This window comes from Suncus etruscus, chromosome 5, assembly GCF_024139225.1.
Source record: "Suncus etruscus isolate mSunEtr1 chromosome 5, mSunEtr1.pri.cur, whole genome shotgun sequence".
Taxonomy (NCBI): Eukaryota; Metazoa; Chordata; class Mammalia; order Eulipotyphla; family Soricidae; genus Suncus; species Suncus etruscus.
The window spans coordinates 86,902,024-86,929,798 of NC_064852.1; the positions used below are offsets into that span (position 1 = coordinate 86,902,024).

The window sequence follows — 27,775 nt, forward strand, 5'->3', positions numbered from 1 at the left end:
AAGAAGTTAAAGAGAAATATGAACTTATGAAGGGGTATGCAAAAGAGCAGAGTACAAAGTGGACATTCTGCATACATAAAAACATAATTCAATGATAGTGAGTACTATTAATGTTTCTTGTGAGAGTACTATTAATGTTTCTTGTGAGAGTACTATTAATGTTTCTTGTGAGAGTACTATTAATGTTTCTTGTGAGAGTACTATTAATGTTTCTTGTGAGAGTACTATTAATGTTTCTTGTGAGAGTACTATTAATGTTTCTTGTGAGAGTACTATTAATGTTTCTTGTGAGAGTACTATTAATGATTCTTGTGCGCACGGGGGCTATCGCCCCCGCGTGATTTTGAAAATGTAGACTGGACAGAGATTACCAGTGACTTCAAGAAACTGGGAGGCCAGAAGTTCAGAGCCCCACCCAGACCCTCCCTAAGGAGCTGAATGGATAATGGGGGAAGGCCTAGGGTACCTTCAAGCTCCACCAAGGGACCCAACTCACCGGCTTGCCCAGGCATGTGGCCCGGGGAAGCCCTGGAGATCTGGAGCAAGGCGGTAGAGGGGTGCTGGGGTTACCCAAGTCCCGCACCCCCACTAGGCCTGGTCAAGCAAGAAACAGATTTTTAAGAAAAACAGCACCCCACAGTTATGAAGTTGGAATATTAATTTGTTTAGCCACACAGTCTGGAAATTAATTTTAAATAGGTTTTTGAACATGTAACACCTTTTTTATACAGAGGAAATCTTGTTTTGTTTATAATTCTTTTCAGAAAAAGTGACCATCTTGTGTTCAGACCTAGACCAGTTAGATCACTTTTCTGATAGAAGCCTACCTCTTATAATAATTATAGACAGGTTGAATAAAAAGTTGAAACAGAAAACTAATTCTGATTTTTTAGTCCTTATGCTACACTGTCTTAAAATTGATAAATTTATACGCATATAGGGTCTTCATTTTATCTGATCATATATAGGATTAAAATATTTTCCAATAAATAGGTAGCCAATTAAGATAGCTTCCATTCCCAAATTCATCTGAAAAATAGATTCATTGGATTTATGCATTAATTGGGGGAAAATCTTGTATTCTGAACTCTGTTGACATCACCTACTATGTCTAGTGATAAGCACCCACTTGCCAGGAAGATGGTTGTAGGAATCAGGAAAGTCATAGTAGCTTTGGGTACAAATAGGACACAGTGGGTGATTTTGTTGTTATTCTACCTAAAAAAGGAAAATGTTTGAGAATCTCTGACCCAAATGAACAATACACGACAATGAAACTGCACATAATATTTGTTAATTTGGTACAGATGAGATTGAAGGATTATCTGAATATCATATTTCTGTTATTAACTTTTCTTTCCCATCAAATTCCCCAGGTAATGTGGTAATTAAAAGTTGACTAGTATTAGTAAATACATGCTTATTTCAATTAATTGATGTTAAAAAGTAGATGTTGAATATGCTTTTTTGAGTGAGTTTAATAATTGAGCAAAAATTATTTTTTTCTATTAGAAATAGATTTTTTGGGAGGGCCACACCCGTTTGATGCTGAGGGGTTACTCCTGGCTAAGCACTCAGAAATTACCCCTGGCTTGGGGGGACCATATGGGACACCGGGGGATCGAACCGTGGTCCTTCCTTGGCTAGTGCTTGCAAGACAGACATCTTACCTCTAGCACCACCTCGCCAGCCCCTGAAATAGATTTAACTCTTCTAAAATGATTTTACTGTTTACTACATGATGGTTCTATTTTCTTTCCTTATATTATCTTATAATTTTCTTTAGATCAGTTTTGATATTCAGAAATATTAGTAGATATGACATAGTATATCCTACAGTAGTTGTAATTAAATGAAGGAGGAGAATAATAGAAATGGGTATTACAAGAGTTGGAATCAACTAAAAAAATATTATGTACTACTGTCTTTTCTTTTCCTAATTAGTGCTAAAGGTGCTTAATCTATATGTTTCATACATTTTGCAGGTTTTAGAGTAATGGACTTTCCTTTTATGCTGATAATATATTTTGAATAATTTGTATTTATACAAATATAATAATTCATTTTCCTGAGATTATAATTTTTTAATTCTCTCAGCTCTTTTAAAATATGTTTTTCGGGCCCAGAGAGATAGCACAGTGGCATTTGCCTTGCAAGCAGCCGATCCAGGACCAAAGGTGGTTGGTTCGAATCCCGGTGTCCCATATGGTCCCCTGTGCCTGCCAGGAGCTATTTCTGAGCAGACAGCGAGTAACCCCTGAGCGCTGCCGGGTGTGGCCCAAAAACCAAAAAAAAAAATAATAATGTTTTTCATATTTTGACATGAATTGTGATTAGTTGAACTCTTTCAAAAAATAGTAAATTGTTCCAGAGAATATTACTGAAGTATTCACTGAGTATAACTATAATAACATACTTTGTTTCTCTTTAGTTTTTGAAAGTACTTACTATTGAAGGTTCTAGACTTTATCTTGAAAATTTAGTTATAAAAGCATTCCCAAAGTCCCTTAAAAAAGGATACATAAGAATCCTTAAAACAAGATTTATCTGTTATTTTTAATAGATGTTAAGCATATCTGTAGTTAGAAATTAGATCTCCTACATATATAATGAAATCCACAAAAGGAGTTGAAATCAATATGCTTTATATAGTACACAGTGTATATATATTTATATTGTATATATTTTATATTGTATATCATCATTTGTAAAATTACAAATGGTATACATATAGTCATGTGTTTAGTGTTTATGAACTGTCTGGAAAGATAGATCAGAGAATGAGCACCTTGCCTTGCACATAGCCAGTCCAGGTTTGATACCTAGCACTGCATTATGATATTTCTGCCAGGAGTTCCTGAGCACAGAGACATTGTGACTACTGAGCACTATCAGTGACCTTATTTTATTTTATTTTATTTTATAAAGTTTTAAAATAAGTTTCTCATTGATGACCCTTTTATGTACTTATATTTACTTAAAACATGAAGTTAATAACATTTTAATTAACATAATTTAATTTTTAATTATTCATAAAATCACTTTAATACATGAAGAAACTGGAAGATTAATATGTAAAATACAGATCTCGGGGCTGGAGTGATAGCAGTGTAGGTAAGACATTTACCTTGTACATGGCTGACGTAGGTTCAATCCTTGGCATCCCAGTCCCCTGAGCCTAGCTGGATAATAAGGCTGATTAGTGTTATAAATTCTGAACACAGAACCAGGAGCAACCCCTCAGTATCTCTGGGTGTGACCCCCCAAAAAAATACAGATCTCTTAATACTTAGACAAAATCTTCCCTCTCCTCTTTTTTTCTCCCCCTTCCCATTTCTTTTCTCTATTTTCTTCCTTAAAAAAAAAAAAAAAAAAAAACTACTAAATTCATGGGCTGAGTGAAGGGAGAAACATTTACCCCATAATCTTTGTTGTTGTGATGACTAGGATTTGCACTATTGAGTTCTAGTGCTTGAACACCTTGTTTGCTCACTTGTTCTATCACACCTTTTTTGTGGTCCCAGGAATCCCAAACAGTGCCACCAGGATCACACTTCACATGTTGGATGATTCAGGTAGTCAAACTCAAGAACTCATGCATATAAAACAGGCGCTGTCCCACTGAATTGTATCCAGCCCCCCATTTTTACATTTTTCACTTTTACCTATGCACATGAATTGATTGATGTTTACATTCCTGAACAAAAGGGGCCATAGTGATAGTGCAGTGGTAGGACATTTGCCTTCAACGCGGCTGATTCAGGATGGACCTCAATTTGATCCCCAGCATCCCATGTGGTCCCTCAAGCTAGGAGCGATTTCCGAGTGCATAGTCAGGAGTAACCCCTAAACATCACTGGGCATGGCCCAACCGCCCAGTCTCTCCAAAAAATATAGCCAAATAGAGACACTGATGATTCTGTGGATCTTATTTCTGTATTGTTTATGATACCTGGGATTTTTTTCAAAATTACTAAGTAGAGACAAATTTATGGGCATTCAGGTAAAATGGGATAAATCATTAGACGATTATGAGTTGAAAATGGATAGTGCCCTGAGATTTCATTATACTGTTCCTTGAGTTTTTTGAATAGATGTGAAACTTCTTTGTTTGCTAGAGAATTGCATTGTTTTCACCAATAGGTGGCAGTGCATCGTCAAACTGAGACTGGGTTATTGTGGGATGAGTAGTTCATGTTTAAGATACTCTGTTAATAATGTTAATAAGTTTCTTTAGCCATTCATGCTGAGTGAAATAAGTCAGAGGGAGAGAGAGAGAGAGAGAGAGACGCAGAATAGTCTCACTCATCTATGGGTTTTAAGAAAAATAAAAGTCATTTTTGCAACAATCCTTAGAAACAATGAGAGGAGGGCTAGAACTTCCAGCTCACTTCATGAAGCTCACCACAAAGAGTGGTGAGTGCAGTTATAGAAATAACTACATTGAGAACTACCATAAGCATGTGAATGAATGAGGGACCTGGAAAGCCTGTCTAGAGTACAGGTGGGGGTGGGGTAGGATGGAGGAAGATTTGGGACATTGGTGGTGGGAATGTTGCACTGGTGAAGGGGGTATTCTTTACATGACTGAAACCTAATCACAATCATATTTGTAATCAAGATGTTTAAATGAAGAAAAAAAGAAAAATAATAATGTTAATAAGTGAGAGAAGTAGAATGCTTGTCTCGAATATAAGCAGGGGGTGGGAGAGGAGGAAATGGGCATTGGTAGTGGAAATGTTGCACTGGTGAAGGTGGGTGTTCTTTTTATGTCTGAAACCCAACTACAAACATGTTTGTAATCATGATGCTTAAATAAAGATATTTTTACAGCTAGAAAATAAAAGATACCCTGATCTCTGAGTTTTATTTTAAGATTTCTTTTCTCTTTGTAAGTCAAAGCTAATTTTTTAAAGCATACAATGAAATTGTCCTGGTGTTCCCATTTAGTATTGAAGTATAAGGAACTTCCCATTTAGTGTCGAATTATTCTGTTCTTCACAAAAGCATAATTCATAAAGTTAAAAATAACTACCAATTTATTAACCTATTAAGCACCAATATATAAAATATTAGAATTCTACTAATATGATTTTTTTTGTTTGTTTGTTTTTGGGCCACACCCTGTGACGCTCAGGGGTTACTCCTGGCTATGCGCTCAGAAGTTGCTCCTGGCTTCTTGGGGGACCATATGGGACGCCGGGGGATCGAACCACGGTCCGTCCTAGGCTAGCGCAGGCAAGGCAGGCACCTTACCTCCAGCGCCACCGCCCGGCCCCTACTAATATGATTTTATAAATAAGCCAATATACATTTTGAATACTAAATAAATATAACAAAAATATTTTGGTACATCAGAAAGGTGTACAGTAGCTTAAGTTACAAATTAGTTTAATAACAAATTTGAAATTAATGTTTAGAAGTAGGAAAAGCATACAGGAATGGTTAGGAGCATAATATGCTTCTATGTGACTTATAATTTACTGTTTCATACTACATGTTTCTCTAAAGTGATTTTAGTTATATATTTTTACAACCATAACTTGCATTAAAATTTTTATTATTTCTACAGTAATGACATTGTAGATTACTTTTCCAAAAAGAACTTAAAAAACGAATTGGTGGAACATTATGATCTCAGTATATTCTTGCAGGAAATATTGATTTGTTTTTACTCTTAATATATAATGTTATTTTTGTTAACTACAGTTTTCTATCCATAACAACATATATATTTATATATTGAATTTTATCTTGTACAGATAGAAAATCTTAAATATGTTTGATGTTAATTAAATATGAATTTTTCTGCTTATTTTTAAGTTTATTTTTATAAGAAAGGTAGCTTAGGGGCCGGAGTGGTGGCGCTAGAGGTAAGGCATCTGTCTTGCAAGCGCTAGCTTAGGATGGACCGCGGTTTGATCCCCCAGCATCCTATATGGTGCCTCCCTAAGCCAGGAGCGATTTCTGAGTGTATAGCCAGGAGTAAACCCTGAGTGTCAACGAGTGTGGCCCAAAAACAAAAACAAGCAAACAAAAAGAATGGTAGCTTAAAATACTAAATATTAAAACTAACAGCAATTTCTGTTACTCTGATAAATTTATGAGTTTTCATAGTCTAAAGGTTTTACTTAGAAAAATAGAAATTAAGGCTCAGAGATCTTCTTTATCCATTACAGTTAAAAGAACAAAGTACAGGATTCCTGACGGAAAAGTGGCAAATTTGTAGATGATTGACATTTGGTTTTTGTATTTGAACTCAGGGCCTCAACATCTAAGACAACTATATTCCTTTGAATGACATCTCTGTCATTCTTGCTCTAACTTAATGTTTGGGTCCAGGGTAACAATTTGATGGGGGAAATATTCAGCTTAAAGCTTACTTGCTCCTCACTCAGGGTTTACTACTGATGATGCTTAATGGACCATACAGGGTGCCAGGAATTGAACCTGAGTTAGGCACATACCAGGAAAGTGGCCAACTCACTATTCTATTGCTCCAACCCCTGATTTATATCTATGTGAACCATGAAGTTAAATTGTTGATTTTGACTGAGAATAGAAGGTGAAAAGGAGCTTGAAATTTGAAGGATAAGGGAAAAAATGCTTAAGTGATCATGAGAATGGGAAAGTGAATTGACTAGAAAAAAATAACTCGAAATAGTAACTAGAAATACTAGCCAATGTAATAAGATTCCTAAAAACCTGTCTGAAGTTACTTAGCCATAGCATCAAAAAAAAAGATCTGTTTCTTCTAGCCATGTTCAGTTCTTATGTTAGAGGTTCGGCAAGTAAAGTTCAGGTTAGTGCCTTTAACAGATTTTATATAGTGGATGGAATGAGGAAGGGCAGAGCAAGGGCATTGATTGTACACTGGGAGTTGATTGGCATCTGATTAAAGACATACCTGAGAATGTGAGGCTGCTGAATGAATATGGACAATAAAACAGGAGGCCAATAGATTGGTCAACTTCAGGCAATTCTGGGATTAGGTTTACTAAAGAATGTCACCTGTAGAGTTAATAGATGCTGGTCTGAGAATAAATTCTTGAAGTTGAGATTTGGGGTGCTGTATGGCACTATATGATAATGACCAGATTTTAATATCCATTGGAAAAGAGCTGAGGTGGGGCACAGACAGAATAATTGGAAGTTATGGCTTCCATAACATAAGCATGGCTGCATGGTGGAAGTAAGGATGAATATTGGCACTGAGAAAAAGGCACTAGACTGGGCTCTACTTCAGAGATGCAACTAGGTAATTGCAAATAGGTAATTTCAACTAGGTAAGTTGGCCAGGTGTGATTAACCAGGCATATATTTTAAAGAGTTGCTGGCTGTTGAGAGAAAACAAAAGTGGCTTGGAAATAGGAATGAAGCTGCAGTCCACCCCTAGGCCGGTGATTTGTTGGTTGTCAAGCAAAAACAACAGGGTTGAGAGATCTGCTGGGCAAATTGTTTTCTCTAAGAATGGACTAGTTTCACATAAAGCATCAAAAAAGAAAAGGGACCATTCAGAGGTCAGGATGATTTTGCTGAGTAAAATCATTTGCTGAGCATGAGTAAATTCTAGAAATCGTAGTAAGCAAACTTGAATTTGGGGACTTTTCAGCTTCAATTTACATAACTTTACCTTTAAAAATTCTCATGCATGCTATTTTATATATCCTAAAAATAATAAAAAGGTAAAATAGTCCTTCCTGAATTGATTTGATCTTTAACTCAATTTATGCCTATTCCAGGAATGGTTTGCAGTCTATGTAGAACTCAATCAGCAAATTGCAGCACTCTTAAATGCTGGGGATGAGGAGGACCTAGTAGAGCTGAAGTCATTGCAGCAACAACTTAGTGATGTCTGTTACCGACAGGCCAGTCAACTGGAATTCAGGCAAAATCTCTTACAAGCAGCTCTTGAATTCCATGGTGTTGCCCAAGATGTAAGTGTCTGCTTTAATTGCTTTTCTTTTCTTCAAATCATCTGAACATTTATCTGCACATAATTTTTGCAGGTTTGCATGTCTCTTAATTATTTTTCTGGATCAATGCAATAGTTTTCTGGTGGGGAAAGTGAGAAAAAAATTCTTTGATTAAATCTTTTATTTTCTAGCCATTCTGCATGTAATTAAACCTTTTATTGTCTAAATAGAATGTTCTAATTTAGTAGATATATTTCATTTTGATAGCTTTCCCATGCTTATGCTGTTTAACATAGATTCAAATGGAAGTTTTCAATACTTTTTTTACATTCTGCTGACCTGGATATGCCTTTGTTTTTCTGGTGCATGCATCTCTGTGTTCTGTCTCTCAGATAACATGTATTCTAATTATCCGTCCTTGTCTTTTAACAGCATAGTCTTTTTCAAATATAATTGTGATAACCTCATTAGAAATAAACCTCATTAATCATTAAACACTTTAGATGCTGATTACATCAGGGTTATCTCTTTGGTGTCCCTCTGCTTTAGTTGTCTCAGCAGTTGGATGGCTTATTAGGGATGTTGTGCGTAGATGTAGCACCAGCTGATGGAGCATCGATTCAGCAAACTTTAAAACTGCTTGAAGAGAAGCTGAAAAGTGTTGGTAAGCAGATTTTAAAAATGCTGAAACATAAGGGTTCTTTTAAAAAATATATGACCATGGTTAGACAAGTCAACTTATGCTGAACTAATTATTATTTATAGGGAACACAGGAAAAATTAGTATGATAAAAGATTTTATTCCCTTGAAGAGTATAAGTTTAGCTACATTTTTTTTATTTTTCCTATTTGGTCAATCACTCACTTCAGTAGCCTTTAGAATTTCCTGTCTACCCAGCTATATCTACAGGTGCTATGTCTTGCATATACTATAGAAAGTTATTTGTAGTGCATGCATAAACTGTAATTAGCTGTGACTTGTTCTGTGGTAAACCCTGTATGCCCCAAAATGTGTTTTTATGCAATGATTTTTGTTGTTGCTATATCCTAACCTTGTTTTTTAAAAAAAAAAAAGGTGGGTGGGGGAGTTGGTTTTGATTTTGTGTATTTGTTTTTCCAACTGGGAATATTGCAGAGGTTACATACTATCAAGGAGAAAATGGTCCGGTTTTACATGCTAGTTCTTTAAGTTGGCCTCAAAACCATTTAAGTTTTACTGTAGAAGGACATATCATAGGTTTCTCTAGGTAATGAATGGAGAAATAAATAGTAAATTATATCAAAAAATTGGTAGGGGTCATGTACTAAGCAAGATAGAAAGCCATAAAGGAGGGGCCGGGAAGGTGGCGCTAGAGGTAAGGTGTCTGCCTTGCAAGCGCTAGCGTAGTAGGACGGACCGCGGTTCGATCCCCTGGTGTCCCATATGGTCCCCCAAGCCGGGGCGATTTCTGAGCGCATAGCCAGGAGTAACCCCTCAGCATCAAACGGGTGTGGCCCAAAAACCAAAAAAAAAAAAGAAAGCCATAAAGGATTGAAGAAGAGGGATCTTAAAGTAGAATTTAAGAAAATGGTGACATGCACTTGTAGCAAATTATTGAAAAGGACTTATGAATATGAAAAATCTTATTATTTTGGAGCTTACTTGCAGCCTTTCTTATTTTAACTAATAATATGCATAATACAAATTTAATACTTAATATTCCAAATCTAATTCAAATGTGAATTTAGTAGTCAGTCACAGCTTTTCCTACAAAAGGAAAATAATTACTGTATATTTGTCAGATTTATTATATTATAAACATCATGTGTTGTTTCTCATTGAGTGGGGGAACTTGCATAGTGTTTAAGAAGTTTAGCATCTTTTTGTAGTGATAGTACATTGCAACTCATACACTTTTTGAACAAAATATCTGCCTTATTATAAAAATGAATGGCATAAAAACAGACAGGAAAGAATTGAAAGATTCTTGTCTAAATTTAAATTTTCATTTTCTTCCTATTGTCAGTTTTGCTAATTAATTATTTTATATGGACTTCGCCCCTTGGCAATTATCAATAGGAAAAATTTGGCATGATGAGTTCTGATTGACCCACATGTTAAGTGGGTTTTATTGCTTGAATTGTTTAAAGGACTCCTTTCTGAGATAGTTATTAAACTACAGTACAATATTTGGAATACCTGGAATCTAAGTGTAATACAAGTTAATGTAGTTTTACTTGGGGGGGGGGTAGAACTCTGCATTGTTTAAGAGATTAAATCGGGTTACTTTTATTTTAGATGTAGGATTGCAAGGTTTGCGTGAAAAAGGTCAAGGTCTTTTGGATCAGATCTCCAATCAGGCATCCTGGGCCTATGGAAAGGATGTAACCATTGAAAATAAAGAAAATGTGGACCACATACAAGGAGTGATGGAAGATATGCAGCTTAGGAAACAAAGGCAAAGTTTGACTGTTTATTTTTGCTAGTACAACATTTATTCATCAAATTGGGAAAATGTAATTTGTATCGTTTTTATAAAGTACTATTCTCTTTATGCAACAGGTGGTTTTTTTTTTTTTTTTAGTAAATTAGTAATTACCACATATACTTGTACTAACAAATAGTAACAGTTTAATTAATAGATATCCCTTGAAGGGGGCAACGGGTTGGACCACATCCAGAGTTGGCAGGGCTTATTCCTGGCTCTGCACTATAGGTTCACCCTAGTGGGCTCAGGTGGTCATATAGGGTGCTGAGGATTGAACCCCAGCCAGCCATGTACTAGGCAACTATCCTACCTAAGCTACTTCCCTAGCCCCAAATGAATAGATACCCTTTCCTTTTAACTCAGTAGGAAATTTTCCATAATAATCAAGTATTTCATATTCTATATCCTAGTATAGCATGTTGACATTTCTGTCTTTTAAAAATACGATTTTTGGAAATCTTGGTTTTTTTTCTTTAATTTGGTTCAGGTTATTACTACATCCATCCTTTACGTTGATATTTTTATTCAGTACTTTCTTTAAAAATCATTGGATAACAGTATTGGAATTTTTAGGGATTGGCTTTATGTTTCTTAGTGTACATCTGTCATTGCATCTACTATCAATTTTCCAATACCACAATAAGGAGACCCCTCTTCTCATACCTTTCACCCCATCCCTCTTTTCTTATGGGACCCAGCAGTTTTCTCTGAGTCTAAGAATTAAGTATTTTTATTTGTCAGTTTATTGGCTTTAGTAATTTTTGAGTATTGCTTTTTTGAAAATGTTCAGAGGATTTTTAATCTTATGTCTCAAAATATATATAAAAATGTAGAAAATTGAAAGTACAAATACTTGTGTTATATATGGAATTTATACCATTGAAAGGAATGCTAGTGTAGTAGTTCATTAATTTTCAACTGAAACTTCTGATTTAGAGATCAATGCAATTGTATAGCTGGTAGAGCACTTATCTTACATAAAACCTGGGCTCTATTACTGGCAGCACATATGGTCCCACAAGTCCATCAGAAGTAATCCCTGAGTGCAAGTATGTCCCAAAACCCAAAAAGTGTTTTCCTTTTTTTATCCAATAATTTCTCTTCATTTCCTTATTTCTCAGCATAATTACATCTAGTCTGTCTCTTTTATCACAAGACACAATTTCATCTATTTATTTTATTTTATTTATATTTTGGGGCCACACCTGGTGACACTCAGGGGTTACTTCTGGCTATGTGCTCAGAAAATGCTCGGAGAACCATATTGGATGCCAGGAATCAAACCCAGATCTGTCCTGGGTTAGCCAAGTGCAAGGCAAATACCCTGCCACTGTGCTATCACTTCGGCTCCAATTTCATATTTTTTTATCCTCCCCCATCCCAATTTAATCTTTTTTAACCCAAGTAATGTTCCTTTGATTATATGTATCACTGCTTCATTATATAGTCATCTGCTGACATTAAATTAGATTAATTCCATATTTAAATGAGGGGCAAGTATCAGACTAAGAATGGGAACTGATCAAATGAAGAGATGAGGTGAACATGTTTGATCAGAGCAGAGTTGTATTATCCTTTATGATGAAAATAATCAATCAATTATTGAAAAAAATTATTTTCAGGTAAGGGGAAGAAAGAACTTCTACCTGATGATTATTTTCTCTCTGATGCTAGGGAATTTTTCTGGGAGGTTCTGTTAAAGACCTTAAAATGCTGTGCAACAATGCTACACTCTGTACACTCACAAAAATGGATTTGATCTTTAGATTTGCAATATCTTAGTCATTATTGTTTTTCTAAAATCTTTATAAGTTGAATTTTAAAAATTGACAAATTGCTATCTTTGAATCTTGTTTAAAATACTCACTGGTTAGGGCTCGAGTGATTGTACAGCCAAGTAGGAAATTTGCCTTGCACACAGCCAACTTAAGTTTGACCCCTAGTATCCCATATGATCACCTGAGTACTACCGGGAATAATGCCTCAGTGCAGAGCCAAGAGTTATGCCTAAGCACTGCTGGGTATGACCACGTAGCTTCCTCTTTAAAAACAACAACAACAACAACTGGCAGTTGAACCCTCTCCAGGTTTTAGTGTGCTCCCATTCTTGATTTCAGAATCTTACAGAGTCAACGCTAACCTTAAAAATGTTTGTGAGTCACGTCATTAAGGCATTTTGAAGTTTGATGTAATACAAATAGAGATACCCTTAAAATTAATACAAATCAGTACAAAATATTTTGTTTACCTAACTACTAACAAGTAGTTTTGCATACCATAAAACATGTGATCCTTGACATTGTTATAATGGTTACTGGCAGGACTGAAATGACTTCCTAAATTTCTGTTTGGGTTTATTAGGTGTGAAGACATGGTAGATGTGAGAAGGTTAAAGATGCTGCAGATGGTACAATTGTTTAAATGTGAAGAAGATGCTGCCCAGGTAAAGATCGGATGACACATTATAAAATCTTTTCTTAGAAGCTGGATTTCATTGATAAACAAAAGTAGACTCTGTGGGCTTAAGAAAATAAGTATATTAACTACAGTTTTAGTTTATTCTTTTAAAATATTTTTAACTCTAGTTATCTTACTGTTCTCCTTGACTTATCTACTCAATGAAATAAATGCTTCATTGAATCAGAAATTGAGATGATTTTATCGAGTTGGTTGTTACTGACATCCAGAATAAAGATGAGTTTGGCACATTGTTTTTTAACCCACAAGAGAAATTTTTAGCTAGTCACTCAATTTGCTGTCTTTCTGTAGTTAGCATTGAAAGGCATCCTTAAAGGAAATAGAAGGAATTGATGGTCTTAAATAGTAAATAAATAATGTAGTAAGCTTTCTAATAAGAGCTCTGTTATATAAACATAATGTTTTATATAAATAATGAAGTTTATTTGAAAGTAAGTTTTACCAAACATTAATATCTTGATTTAAACATGTACAAAGAAGAGTTCCTTAATGTAGCTTGACACTGAATGAAATCTGCTATTAGGAAGCTAAGTTACAACTAATGGAATGATTTATCTAGTGATAGTATCCTTTATATAAATACGATGTTTTGATGTAATGTATAAAGAATATGACGCCAACTTCTTCACTTATGTTCTCATGTAGGCGGTGGAATGGCTAAGTGAACTTCTGGATGCTCTTCTCAAGACTCACATCAGATTGGGCGATGATGCTCAGGAAACCAAAGTTTTGCTGGAAAAGCATAGAAAATTTGTTGATGTTGCACAGGTGCAGTACTGGTTATCTTCCTTTTCTACAGGCTCAGTGTTTGAATAGGTCTCTGCATGATTTTAGTGTAATTTAACCCTCCAAGTTCAATCAGGTTAGTTATGTTATTCCAGAAATATCACAGAACTAAGAATATGTGAGCTATTATATCAATACTGACCTACATAAACTTGAGAGGGTTTCTGTTTTCCTGACCACAGTCTTTGTGTAGGTTCTCTATCTCTGACTTGGGTTATGTGATATGGCATTTTCTTTTAGGCATCCCCACTATTTATTCACAAAAGTTAGCATAAGTAAATTAGAGATCCCTGGTTTTTGCAACTCACTGTACCTGCATAGCAGTTGTGTGAGTTAAAAATAGATTACTCTGTTTTCCCTAAAAACTAACTTCATAGTTTTTATCAGTTGTGATTTTCTTTTTTTTTTTTTTGATTTTTTTTTTATTTAAACAACTTTATTACATACATGATTGTGTTTGGGTGTCAGTCATGTAAAGAACACCACCCATCACCAGTGCAACATTCCCATCACCAATGTCCCAAGTCTCCCTCCTCCCCACCCAACCCCCGCCTGTACTCTAAACAGGCTCTCCATTTCCCTCATACATTCTCATTATTAGGACAGTTCAAAATATAATTATTTCTCTAACTAAACTCATCACTCTTTGTGGTGAGCTTCCTGAGGTGAGCTGGAACTTCCAGTTCTTTTCTCTTTTGTGTCTGAAAATTATTATTGCAAGAATGTCTTTCATTTTTCTTAAAACCCATAGATGAGTGAGACCATTCTGCATTTTTCTCTCTCTCTCTCTGACTTATTTCACTCAGCATAATAGATTCCGTGTACATCCATGTATAGGAAAATTTCATGACTTCATCTCTCCTGACAGCTGCATAATATTCCATTGTGTATACGTACCACAGTTTCTTTAACCATTCATCTGTTGAAGGGTACGAGCACTTCCATGCCTATTTTCACTCTCCTATTTGCTTTGATTAATGAGCAAACAGACATTCTATTTGGCCTGTAATTGATCTGGATGATGTGAGTAAAACAGTGGAAGAGAAGGGAAGTTGAGTAAGTTAGGAACTTATTAAAAATACTGTTTCTCAGGGTCAGAGCAATGGCACAGCGGTAGGGCATTTGCCTTACATACATGCGGCTGACCCAGGATGGACCAAGGTTAGATCTCCTGTATCCCATATGGTCCCCTAGCCAGGAGTGATTTCTGAGCACATAGCCAGGAGTAACCCCTGAGCGTCACCGGGTGTAACCCAAACACCAAACAAACAAACAAACAAACAAACAAAAATACTGTTTCTCATGGCCAGAGAGATAATGCAGTAAGTTTGGTGCTCATCTTGCACAAGGATGACCCGGGTTCTATTCCTAGCACCATATATGGTCTTTCCAGCTCCTCATAGCGTGAGCTCTAAGTGCAGAAAAAAAAGTAAGCCCTGAAAACTGCCAGGTGTGGCTCAAAAATAAAATAGATAAATAAAATGATTGCTTCTCCTTCATTGTCTATACATGCAGAAACTGTATTAATAAATGCCAGAGGGCCCGGAGAGATAGCACAGCGGTGTTTGCCTTGCAAGCAGCCAACCCAGAACCAAAGGTAGTTGGTTCGAATCCCGGTGTCCCATATGGTCCCCCGTGCCTGCCAGGAGCTATTTCTGAGCAGACAGCCAGGAGTAACTCCTGAGCACAGCCGGGTGTGACCCAAAAACCAAAAAAAAAAAAAAAAAAAAAAAAATAAATGCCAGAGAGGTCATTCAATAATAATTTCTAGCAGTATCAACTAATTGCCACCTCATTCTTCCTAAACTCCTTTCAGATTTTTTTAAAATTATAATTTTGTTTTTTACTTTTTCTCTTTTAGAGCACATATGATTACGGAAGACAGTTGCTCCAGGCCACAGTTGTGTTATGCCAGTCTTTGCGTTGCACTTCTCGATCGTCTGGGGACACGCTTCCTCGACTGAACCGAGTTTGGAAACAGTTTACAATAGCATCTGAAGAGCGAGTGCATAGGCTGGAAATGGCCATTGCATTTCACTCAAATGCAGAAAAGGTCTGTTTGTTTTGCAATCGTGGGTCATTTATTGTATATAAATATAGTGCATTTATTTCATTTGACTTTTACATATTTGTCATGTTTAAAGTGTGTTGATTTTTGTGGGGGTGTGGTTTGGACTACACCTGGCAAAGTTCCTGACTGCATTCAGGGATCATTTTTGGAGGGCTTGGGGGACCAAATAGGAAACCAGCAATGGAAACTGGGTTGGCTGCATGCCATGCAAGGCAATTGCTCTACCCATTATGCTATCTCTCTGACACCAAAGTGTGTTGATTTTTGATAGCATTACTTGAGCCAGCTGTGATTTTTTTTTCCAAATTTATAGTTGTGTCATGGGCTAAATCTGTATTTAGATGTAAAATATTGTCTTAGAGAGTTCATATCAAATTCTGTAATCACTCAGTCCTGTCAGAGCAGAGTCCTGAGGTCAGAGAAGCCCAAAGCTGACTGCCTTTATAGTGCTTCTCCCCTCCCCGGACTGAGGCTCAGAATGTGCTTTCCACTATTTAGGTCATCCTGACCCTCCTCCCTTTCATTGTGCCGAGAATGGAAACTTTGCTTCACCAACTATTATTACTTGCCATAAAAAACTTTAAAGGGCACATTGGAATGTCATATTTAAAGTAGGAACTCCCAACTATAATAATGAAAATAGGAATAAAGAGAAAGTACTTTAAAAAAAAAAACCATGTTATATTTAAAATTCCATTCTAAATTCATTATTTAATGAATTCAGTAGGAAAAAATAAATATGATATATAAAATAAATATTCAGTGGACGATTTTTCATTAGTCTACCTTAACCCTGGACCATGAAAATTACTCAAGTCTTAAAATTTCCATTCCAAAGAGGAACTCACTAGTTCAGTTAACTGTTTCAATATTCTATAAAGAAAGTTCATATGTAGGAGAGGGTCAGGTGCAATTCAGGAGCAAACTATGCTGTAAATGCAACCCTTTCTTCTGTAGAATAGAAGAGATTTTGCCAGGAATCATATAAATTAAGCAATTTCTGTATTATGCAGTACACTGGTTGAGAAATATCTGTAGTTAGTTCATTCTGATCTATGCACTGAACTCTGTAATTCATTATTTTAGCTTAAAATGGGCCAGGGACTTAGTGTAGTGCTAAGTTTGCGTGCCTGGCATATGTTGAACCCTGCATTCTATCCCGAGCATAACCAAAAAATGTGGTCCTTGGCAGGATTCGGTGATGATGAGTGAAAGTATACTATCTTTATTTTAACTCAGAAAGTAAAGATGGTTTAACTTTGTGAACCTACTGATTTAATAAAGCTTTATTGGAATATGTAACATTGGCATAGAGAGTATGCAGATCAGAAGTGTTATGAGAGAAGTGTCACAAAGTGGACACAACTGAATAATCTGCACTTTTAAAACACTGTACATTTCCGGCAGTTGAGTCCCTCCCTGCTTTGAGTCACACAACTTTTGCTGCCCCTTGTCAAAAGGGTGGCCACACTCCACTGATAACTTTTTTTAGGACATTTTTTTATTAATGTTACTACAAGAATAATTTAAAACCTAGACATTTTAAAGAATCATAGAATAATTAATGTGGTTTGGCTTTAATTATTTAAAAATAAACTGGGTAGGTTTTTTTTTTTAATAGAAAATGGTGAATATTTTTCTGCCACATTATCTTTATCATATTTATAAGAAACTCTGTTCCGGTTGATAAATAATACAGCAGTTAAAGTATACCTAGCATGCACTTGACCAGGATTTGATTCCCAGCATACAGAGTCCCCTGAGTATCACCAGGTACAGCCCTCAAGGCACCAAATATATCCCTGAGACTACAGGGCCCAAGCAGCACAGCAATCTCAAGCATTTAACTGCCAAATTGGTTAACAAAGAATTACTGGCAGGGACTTTAGACCAACTAACTGAGCATCATGTGGGAGGCCCAAATTTAAAAATACATAAAAGAGAGAGCTGGGACAATAGTGAGTGGGTAGGGATTTGCCTTGCATGCAGCCGGCCCAAGTTTGTTCTCTGGCATCCCATATGGTCCCCCAAGCCTGCCCAGAGTGATTTCTCAGTGCAGATCCAGGAGAATACCTGAGCACTATTAGATGTGCCCCCTCCAAAAAAGAAAAAGAAACAACTGAAGTCTATTTTACTGTTTGAACTTTGTGAAATCTCTTTGTAATTATTCATTTTGACTGTCAGTGTAAATATAATCACAACTACAGGCAAAACTGCTTAAAAACTTGAGCAACTAACTATAAGTATAGTTATATATGTTATATATATATATAGTACATATACTATGATATACTGGCTGTAAAATACAGTGATTGGGGAAATATATAAAATTGAATATAGATTTACAAAATACTTAAGTTCTTTTTTGATATTGAAATAAACATGATTAGTTTGTTTGTTTTGTTTTTTGGGTCACACCCAGCAGTGCTCAGGGGTTACTCCTGGCTCTATGCTCAGAAATCGCTCCTGGCAGGGTCAGGGAACCATGTGGGACGCCGGGATTCGAACCACTGACCTTCTGCATGAGAGGCAAGCACCTTACCTCCGTGCTATATCTCCAGCCCTGAAATAAACATGATTAGATTAAGTAATGAAAACCTTGTAAAAATGAAAAACTTTCCTCATTTTTCAGTTTTCTGTTTTTTTTGGCTTAGATATAAATGATAATAGTTAAGTAAAAAAAATGAGTATCTTATCAAGTTAAAACTTTCTATATTTGAATTATAAACACTTACACCAGTTAATCCAGATAACATAGCAGATAAGTTTTCAGAGTGTCAAGTCTGTTAGTCATCACATGAATTTTGTTTTAGTAATATGAATATATGTCATTTCATACTTTTTTCTTTATTTTTGAGTATAAGCTCCTTGAAGCCAAAAATCTGTGTTTCATTTATATTATAAACTGCTAAATAAGCATATGGTAAGTGTTCAGTAGTTATTGAATAAAAGAATTTTTCTAAATTCCAGTTTGAAGTTACTTTCCAAATAATAGTCTTGTGTTGTTTTCTCTTATAAATTACTATAGACTTTTTCATGCTTTAAATATATATTATTAGGATAGATCATATATTTCATCTTGTTTGAATTTCTTCAGCAGTCCATTACAGTGGGGTAAATGAAGGAAGTAAGAACAAAATACTTCCAATATACTGAATTTGCATGAACCAGACATCCTTTCTGGATCTCTTGATGAACATTTCATTTGTTGCAGATTTTGCAAGACTGTCCAGAGGAGCCTGAAGCTCTTAATGATGAGGAGCAGTTTGATGAAATTGAAGCAGTTGGGAAATCACTTTTGGATAGATTAACTGTTCCTGTGGTTTATCCTGATGGGTATGGCACACGTTCTTGCAATGTTGTCTTTTTTATCAGTGAGATCTTAACATGAAATAATTAAGAAAGGAAAATCTATTTTTGAAAAAAGCCAAGTTAATTAGTGTCGATCCCCATCTTTAATTCCAATTGTTTTAAAATAAAAAATATTCTGAACTCTTCTCTTTGCAACTATAGCAGTTGGTACTTGCTACCTGTCACTTCTTGGCAGTTTGCTGTAAAAGAAAATGATTGACTAGGTTGACATTACCAGGTTTTAAGCTTGATTATGATTATAAAGAGGGGAGTGTTAGGGCTTTATTTAGGGAAATTTAAATAACTAACATGTAGTGAGATCATAATGTGTAGTAAGCAATGACAGGCATATCAACTTCTTTTTGACTATAGAGTGCCAGACAAGTAGGGCTATCTTCTTTACAGAAGATAGAGGAAAGATTCTCAGAAATAATTTGGGACCAAAGAGATAGCATGGAGGTAAGGCGTTTGCCTTTCATGCAGAAGGTCATTGGTTCAAATCCCGGCATCCCATATGGTCCCCTGAGCCTACCAGGAGTGATTTCTGAGCGTGGAGCCAGGAGAAACCTCTGAGTGCTGCCGGTGTAACCCAAAAACCAAAAAAAAAAAAAAAGGAAAGAAAAGAAATAATTTAAAAAACTGAGCTTATAGCTTCTAAGGGAATTAGAATGCACCCTTAGGTTGACCCAACCCCATTCCTTTTCTTTGATGATGATATATATTCCTAATTTCTCTATTGGCAGAATGATGAGGTTCTGATCATTTCAGTGATAAAATATGAAATAATCTCATGTGAATAAATGACCAGTAAAAGAATGAGAGGATACATCTAAAACACTCAGTGTTGTAAATTAGTAATAAATAAGTAACAATAATTATAATAAAAGAAAAAGAAAGCTAGATATCTAAAAACTCTGTTAAAGTCTGAATGATTAGTTTTTTAAAATCAAAAGATGTGAGCTGGAGAGATAGCATGAAGGTAGGGTGTTTGCCTTGCATGTACAAGGACTGTGGTCATCCCATATGGTCTGCCGAGCCTGCCAGGAGCAATTTCTGAGCTTAGAGCCAGCAGTAACCCCTGAGCACTACCAGGTGTGACCCCCAAACCAAAATAAATAAATAAATAAATAAATAAATAAATAAATAAATAAATAAACAAACAAAAAAGATGTATCATCTCCAAGTGTCTAACCAGGGTCTCAAACTCAATTTACCTGGGGGCCGCAGGAGGCAAAGTCGGGGTGATTCTTGAGTGCAAAGTCAGTAGTAAGCCTTGAACATTGGGGGGTGTGACTCAAACAACTAAAACAAAACAAAACAAAAAAAGATTCTTCTAGGGCAGGGCCACAAAATGTTGTACGGAGGGCTGCAAATGGCCCGAGGGCCGAGAGTTTGAGACCCCTGATTACTCAAAGTAATTTAGAAGCGACTCAGAGGATGCTTAATTCAAATAATACAGCAACATTGAATGCAGCTTGCTTGGTAGAGGATTGTATTACAGGATTGTGACTTTGGAACAAGATTGCTCTTGGGCTTACATCTCAGTTCTGTGACTTAATTCTGACACCTTGCACTCAACATTCTGTGCTTCAATTCTCTCATCTAAAAATTGGGATATGTTATTATAGTCATACCTCTTCAGGTCATAGGGCAGGAAATTAATGAGCAAACTATACATGTATAGTAATTTTTTTGTTTTATTAGCTCCACACTCAAACCAACTGAGCTAACTGGCCAGCCTATTTTTTTGTTTTAAATCATTTAATATATAATAATATAACTTCTGTATAGTGAATTTCCAATAACTATATTGAATCGATACCAATAAAATAAAATTCTCCTTAAAACAATTTTTATTTTAAAAGTCTAATTAAGTAATCTTTACTTATACTAAAACTTTAACATGAGAAAAATAAAATTATGTTAAGTATATGTAACAAAGAACAAAAGTTAAAATTAATAAATTTCTAGTGATAGTATTTTAAGAATGTTTATGGCTGTTTCATTCTAGAACTGCCAACTCCCCTTTTTACATTTCACTATGTCCCATACTTTTTGTTTGTTTTGGTTTGGTTTTTTTTGGCCACACCCAATGGTACTCAGCTGCATGCAAGGCACTCCCTACCCACTATGCAATCCTCTGGCCTTCCTGTCTCCTATTCTATACAGGGAAGCCTAAGACTGTATATTCATAGTATTTGTCTAGGTTTCTCATCCTATGTTCAACAAATAATTTACAAGTATTATTACTTCATCTGTTTTAAGATAAAATAGAAGTTAGTACAGTATATATTAAAAGTTCATAGCTACCACTTTCAGTATTTGTAATGGTTAGACTATTTAAGTGCTATATGCTTATGCTCTGTTGAAGGCTGTTAACAATAAGCTCATTCAGTTTTTTCCTTTGTAATATTCTTCTAGTAAAATAATTAAATGAAGTGGATTATATGATTGGATGTATTGCTTGAAGACTTGGGTTCATATGCTGCTTTTTCAGCTCTGTGACTTTAGTCAAGTCTTTTATTTTTTATGCCTTTGTTTTTTGATCTGAAAAATATGAATTGTTTATTAGGCAGTTTTCAAGAACTTTCTGCTCTAAAAGATTCTGTGACTCTTTACAAATAAGGTAAACTAAATGCTTAATGTATTTTCCAGTTTGTAACGTAACGTTAAATGGACATTTTACTTGCCAGCAATATTAGATCATTGATGTGTGTAGCTCTTAGCACTAAAGTACACATTTAAACTTTATATTTGTGTCTGCTTGCAGAACTAAAATTGATAAGCACGATATCTCCAGTTTTCCCTTTTGTTTTATTAAGATTATTATATACGCACACACTATATTTATGCTAGCATATACATATGTATTTCTCCTACATTTCTAAAGATGTTTTCCTATCATGAAAAAAAGATGTTTATGCAATTGAATTGCTATCAAACAGGATAATCTACAGATGAACTCATTTCTACTCAAAGTCTCTTAGCACTTAAATACATTTTAATAGTTATGTCTTGCTTCTTTTTTACATTTCACAGTAGATATATAGACAGTAGACTTCTATTTAATTTGACTGAATTTTCCTGTTTTAATTTTAGAACTGAACAGTATTTTGGGAGTCCCAGTGACATGGCATCTACTGCAGAACATATCAGAGACAGGATGAAGCTGGTTAGTCTCAAAAGGCAGCAGCTGAGACATCCTGAAATGATGGCCACGGAGAGTTAATAGCTGCCCACTTCCTAGACCCGCAGCTCATAATTCCGCATGTCGTCTGACTCCTACAGCAGCCTCCGCACATTCAGAAGCATTTCACAGCCAGGATAAGCCTCATTTCTTTCCATACACATTTCTCTCTCCACGTTAACCTTGATGCTACCAAGGCCTTGTTCTTTAACATGCTTTCAGACCATAGACTCCAAGTATTTTTTAAAAAGGAACTGTAAACATTGCACTGAAATTTTACTTTAAAGCTTTATCTGACCCATCAGTTTGTAGATAACAACTGATAATAAGCTTTGATTGGTGCTAATTAAGAATTTAGGAATTCTCTATTAAAAAGTGGTTTCCCTACTTCCCCAGGTGATATAGTCGATTTAGATTGGTTAATCTGTTATTATTAGACAATGGTGTTCTCAGATTTTTATTTTGTAATTCTTTAAATTTGATTATTTTTATTGTGTCAGTAAAAAGAAACCCCTTAAGATCTTTGATATATTCACTAAAAGACATTTTTTTCTATTTGTATTGATAATGTATTAAAAGTTCATTGTGCTTAATAAAAGGCTTCTTTTAAACATCTTATTTAATTTGGTGATTATATCCTATTTCCATATATGAGTGCCTTATTTAAAAGGGCATTCTTAGAATTGTGAAGATAGTATTATATTTGCTTTTTTTCATGTTGGTTGCATGTATCTTAGCCAGAAAATTTATATGTAAGCATGTAGATATAATAATTAAGCATGTTTTATTATAAAAAGTAATTGTAAAGAACAAGTTAGATCTTTAAGAACTTGTGAATAATGGAATGTTTCTAATTGTTCTCTTCTTCACCTTGAAAAATATTATATAAATTTTATTTTTAGGAGAAAGTGCTATAGAAGAAGGCATACATAATTAGTAAATGTGATCCTTGGTATCAGAGTAATTTTCCTGGAACTCAAATCACAATTGTTAATAAAATCTAACTTGTCATGAAAGATTAGAAGCTAAATAAAACCTGAAGTAGTCTGATCACAAAATCTTTACAACTCATTTAGGAAAACAATACTAAATGCCAGCACTCTTAAGTTTACATTAAGTTTAAATGTTAAAATACACTTCATTGAATTTTTGTATTAATTTTTATTTTATAAAATGTTTTTGAAAAAATAAAAATTAAGTTTAATTGTGATCAATACAGAATTATGCAAAGAATTATATGCTGGTTCTCTTTCCTTTATCTACAAAAAATATTCTTGTATGCTTCAATGCAAAAAAACTCCATCTGAATGTTCTAATTTCTCCAGCCTTCTTCACTGCCAGACTTCTTGGAGAAATGCTCATCCATTGCCCTTACATTCTCTCTTTGCTCCTCACTCAGCACCTTGTAATCTAGTTCTACACCTCACTGTGGTAAAACTGTTCAGTGGGCTTTTAGGTATCAGGCTGAATGATTTTTTTTTCCTCAGTCACTTTTCTTTTTTCTTCTCTATCTCTAAATGCTTGCGTCACTGAGAAACTATTCTACAGTAAATCTTCTCTTGAAGATAGTGTTCTTTGCCGTAACTGTGAGAATAGTCACCTAACTCTTAAACAAGTGTGTTTACTAAACACTAAGCACCATAGATACTTTTCTTTAGCATGTGTCTCCATCTTCTGTGGGCATCCCATCTTTAGGACTGCTATTTTATCCCAGTATCCTGTGTTATCTATCTGTTTGAAAATTCTATTCCTGTACTTTAAACTACCTACTTGATATTTCAACTTTGATGAATTTACTTATTATATTATTCAATGTTATCATTCTGAAGCAATTTTTCTTAAAAGTGTAGCCTTTTTTCATAGTCAGAGATGCCAGAAAATATGGGGCTAACATTTTCAACTGCCCCTCCTTGTCTTATGCTGCCAATGCTTCCAGAACATCTAGGAAGTTCTTTCTATATTTGATAATCCTTCTCAGTCTTCTAGGGCATAAATACTATGAGTATGAATTTCTGTGACTCTTCATTTAAATATTTATGATGGTGCTAAATATATTTTCAAGTTGTTCGTATCTATACCTGCTGTATTGTAAGCTCTCGAGGGAATGGTTCTTGTGTGAATTCTGTTTCCAGCCTTTTGCTCATGAGTAATTGGTTGTTCAGTTCCCCTGCATGTGAGTGGTCTATTGTAGGCAGAAATAATACTCCTTATTGGAGTCTGAAGTGAATTTCCTAATGCTAGGACTGACTTTTGAGTAAATCTACTCATAAGTAAGCCTTTTGGCATTTATGATAAGTGGAAATCAGCTACTTCAGATGTTTTGTTATACTATATCATTTTTTAACTGAATTTCAGAATAGTTAGAATGTCTTTATTAGGACTTTGCTAAAAAGGAACAAGATTCTCAGTAGTCAGGCTCTTCGCATATACTCACCTACTTCTCTGAATAGTTAACTTTCATATGCCTTAAGCTTTCCTGCTTATCAGATGGAAATAAGGTTGCATCTGAAAATGTTATTTGCATTTGAATATTTTAAACAAACATGAACATTTTTTCAGCACAGTAAATAGTTATTCATTTGTATGTTTGCTGCTACTCTGTTTGTATATAAAATAATGAATGAAAACCCAACAGTGTCCCAATAGGATCTCTCCCTCCAAATAGCTTCATAGTTTAGAGTACATGTGAAGAAAGCAACTGATCTGGTACAAGTCACAGACTCTTTGATTATTGGCCTAAAAACAGAGAGAGAACCAGCATTTCTATTTATATTTGCCCCAGCATTTCACAATACTCTAGCTCATCTCAGGGAATGACTGTTAGTTATAGACCTTTTCTTTTTTCTTCCCTTCCCCCATATATTTTGAAGGATTTTGTCTATTTTCTTTCTAATCATGTTATATTTTTTAGTATGAGTGAGTGTGTGTGTGTGTGTGTGTGTGTGTGAGAGAGAGAGAGAGAGAGAGAGAGAGAGAGAGAGAGAGAGAGAGAGAGAGAGAGAGAGAGAGAGGAGAATGGCAGTTAAGAAGCTTTTGTTTTGGGGGGAAGGGCTTCTTTTCTTCCTAGTTGTCAAAGCCAACAGAGTTATGATGCAAAGTTAACTCCATTTCAGATAAAGTTGGCATCATTCCTAGTTTTCATTGTTGTTGACCTTATTCTTCTAGGATGATTCATTGGTGAGGCTCATCCTACCAGATTTGATGATGGCAAGCCCTGGCTTTGTAGCCTTGTAGATGACTGAATATTTTTCTCATCTATAGTCACTTAATTCAGCCAGTGTTCCCAAGTAGTCTTATTTTGTTCATTGTTTAATTGATCACTCTAAAAGTTGGCATGAATTGTAATTTTGTTCCTTTTTCTTAACAGTATTAATTGGAGGCTTATTTCTTAATAAGAGCATGGTAGTTGCCTTTTTTTTTTTCTGATAGTTCAGGGCAGATCATACTCTCTGGTTTAAAAACAATAGCATGATAGTGAGACCAGATGAATTTATCTCACTGTAAAAATTACACTAGGAGAGGGACCGGAGAGATAGCACAGCGGTAGGGCATTTGCCTTGAAGGCAGCCAAATCTAGGATGGATGATTATTTGAATCCCGGCATCCCATATGGTCCTCCATGCCTGCCAGAAGATATTTCTGAGCATAGTCAAGAGTAACCCCCAACTATTGCTGGGTATGACCAAAAAACAAACACAAAAATTACACTAGGAGAAATTCACAAAAACAAGAAATGTTCTGATTTACATTTTAAGTTTTTTGTCCAAAATAGAATTGTATTTTTTTTGTTCTTTTAGGAGGCAATATATACCAGGGCTACTAAAATCTAAAGATTATGTATTAAAGTCCTATATTGTGATTCCATAGGAAATGATATAGCAACTTATAATCAGTGAGCAAGAGGTATATGACTGGAGAATCTTAGGTTAATCCCCCAAAGGAAAAATTTTCTAGAATTAAAGGAAGGCCAGACATAACTGAATTAAATTAAATTAAACAAGTGTGGCAGACTTCACTTTCAGTTCTCAAAATAAGTTTTTATAGTAGAAAATACTCCTCTGGCATATAAGGGGAGAAAAATTCTTGATAAAGCAAAGTGAAACACTGATTTGACATCAGACATTTACTTCAGGGCATACTATGGAAAAGTCTAGGTTATGATTTTGTAGTATGTGGATAATGGAGAAAATCACACGCTAAAGTAAAAACTAATGAATATAATGGAAATTGTTGGAAGTTTGTATATATGACTTCAAAATCACTATGGTTCTTTGGCTATAAAATAGAGTAATATAAAACCTGATCGTTTTATAATAGAAAAGAGCATTATTTAATCTTACATTTGACTGTAACAACAAGCATGCAGTTTGTGGGGAAATGGTATGTTTATGCTTACCTCACTCAATTCCATTTTGCCTGTATTCCATACTGAAAACTAAGGGTAGCGTCACTTAGTGCATTAGTAAGTTACAGAACTTTTACATCAGTCAAATTCATGCTTAGTGGCAAGAATAGAACCCAATAAGATGGAAAACAAGCGAGGATAATCACCTATTTTTAGGTTGACTGGACATGACTCAAGCTATTAATAAATATTAGAAGGAAATCACTGGAGTATTAATTAATAAGAGTCAAATTAGAAGTAACATTGAGTTCAAATATGTTAAGATATTTATAAATAATGATGTTTAAAAAAATAAATTTGAAATCCAGGACACTTACATTCTGTAGTCTAACTGCACTGGTGGAGTTAGATCTTGCTAAACTTAGGCAATGATAATTCTAGGTTTGGTCCTGATATAGAGAGAGATGGAACTATGATTGCTCTGTGAATAGCAATACAGAGGAATGTTAGAAGTCTGAAAATGGTTCATAGCTATGTTGAATAATGTGACTGCATTGTTTTAATGAAAACCGGTTACTTACTAGTGCCTAGGTTTTATGGAAAAAAAAAATAAAAACCTTTGCAAGAGTTGAGATCAAAGAAAAGCCAGAAGAATTAAATATTTTGAAAGCAGTAAGTTTCTAAAAGAATCAAGATTTTCTGTAAGAGAACTCTTATGGGAAATTGTTAATAATACTTATGTATAACTACATAAGTGCTCTTACATATGCTTATATATATATAGGAACGCAAACGGTATCACTTGCTAGATAAGAGCAGAATGTTTTTAGATTTTAAGACAGATATGAACTTTAGGACAAAAGACTCTTGAAGTCTGAAGCCATCTTAGATTATCTCAGGGATTCACCTACTTAGAAATATTTACTAAACCAAATGCCATCTCTAATGCATTCTAAGTGTTTCCCTTTAGGAACAGAGAGAGGACAATAATTGTGATGTCCTTCCACTTAGAACTTTGATCAACCCACCTGTCATGTTTTGGATCTACTCATCTTTTCTATTATAATTACCTTGCTTTTTAATGGAGACGTTAGGGTAAGAACATTTTCTGTGGCTTGTTTTTTCTATTACTGTTTCTTCATCTTAGGTCTAGTGTTAATCTGTATAGCCAAC

The 27,775-nt window shown here is 35.0% G+C and overlaps 1 protein-coding gene across 1 annotated transcript in view; it reads left to right on the plus strand.

Annotated features, from left to right (window-relative positions):
* SESTD1 (SEC14 and spectrin domain containing 1) overlaps window positions 1–22,875 on the plus strand; it is a 122,330-nt gene extending 99,455 nt beyond the window's left edge. Inside the window, exons 11-18 of the mRNA XM_049773432.1 lie at window positions 7,743–7,937; window positions 8,466–8,580; window positions 10,195–10,354; window positions 12,746–12,827; window positions 13,508–13,630; window positions 15,510–15,701; window positions 18,934–19,055; window positions 22,170–22,875. Of these exons, the coding sequence (XP_049629389.1) occupies window positions 7,743–7,937; window positions 8,466–8,580; window positions 10,195–10,354; window positions 12,746–12,827; window positions 13,508–13,630; window positions 15,510–15,701; window positions 18,934–19,055; window positions 22,170–22,299 (1,119 nt within the window). The 3' untranslated portion in view covers window positions 22,300–22,875. The remainder of the gene's footprint in view (window positions 1–7,742; window positions 7,938–8,465; window positions 8,581–10,194; window positions 10,355–12,745; window positions 12,828–13,507; window positions 13,631–15,509; window positions 15,702–18,933; window positions 19,056–22,169) is intronic.
* The last annotated feature ends 4,900 nt before the right edge of the window (window positions 22,876–27,775 follow it).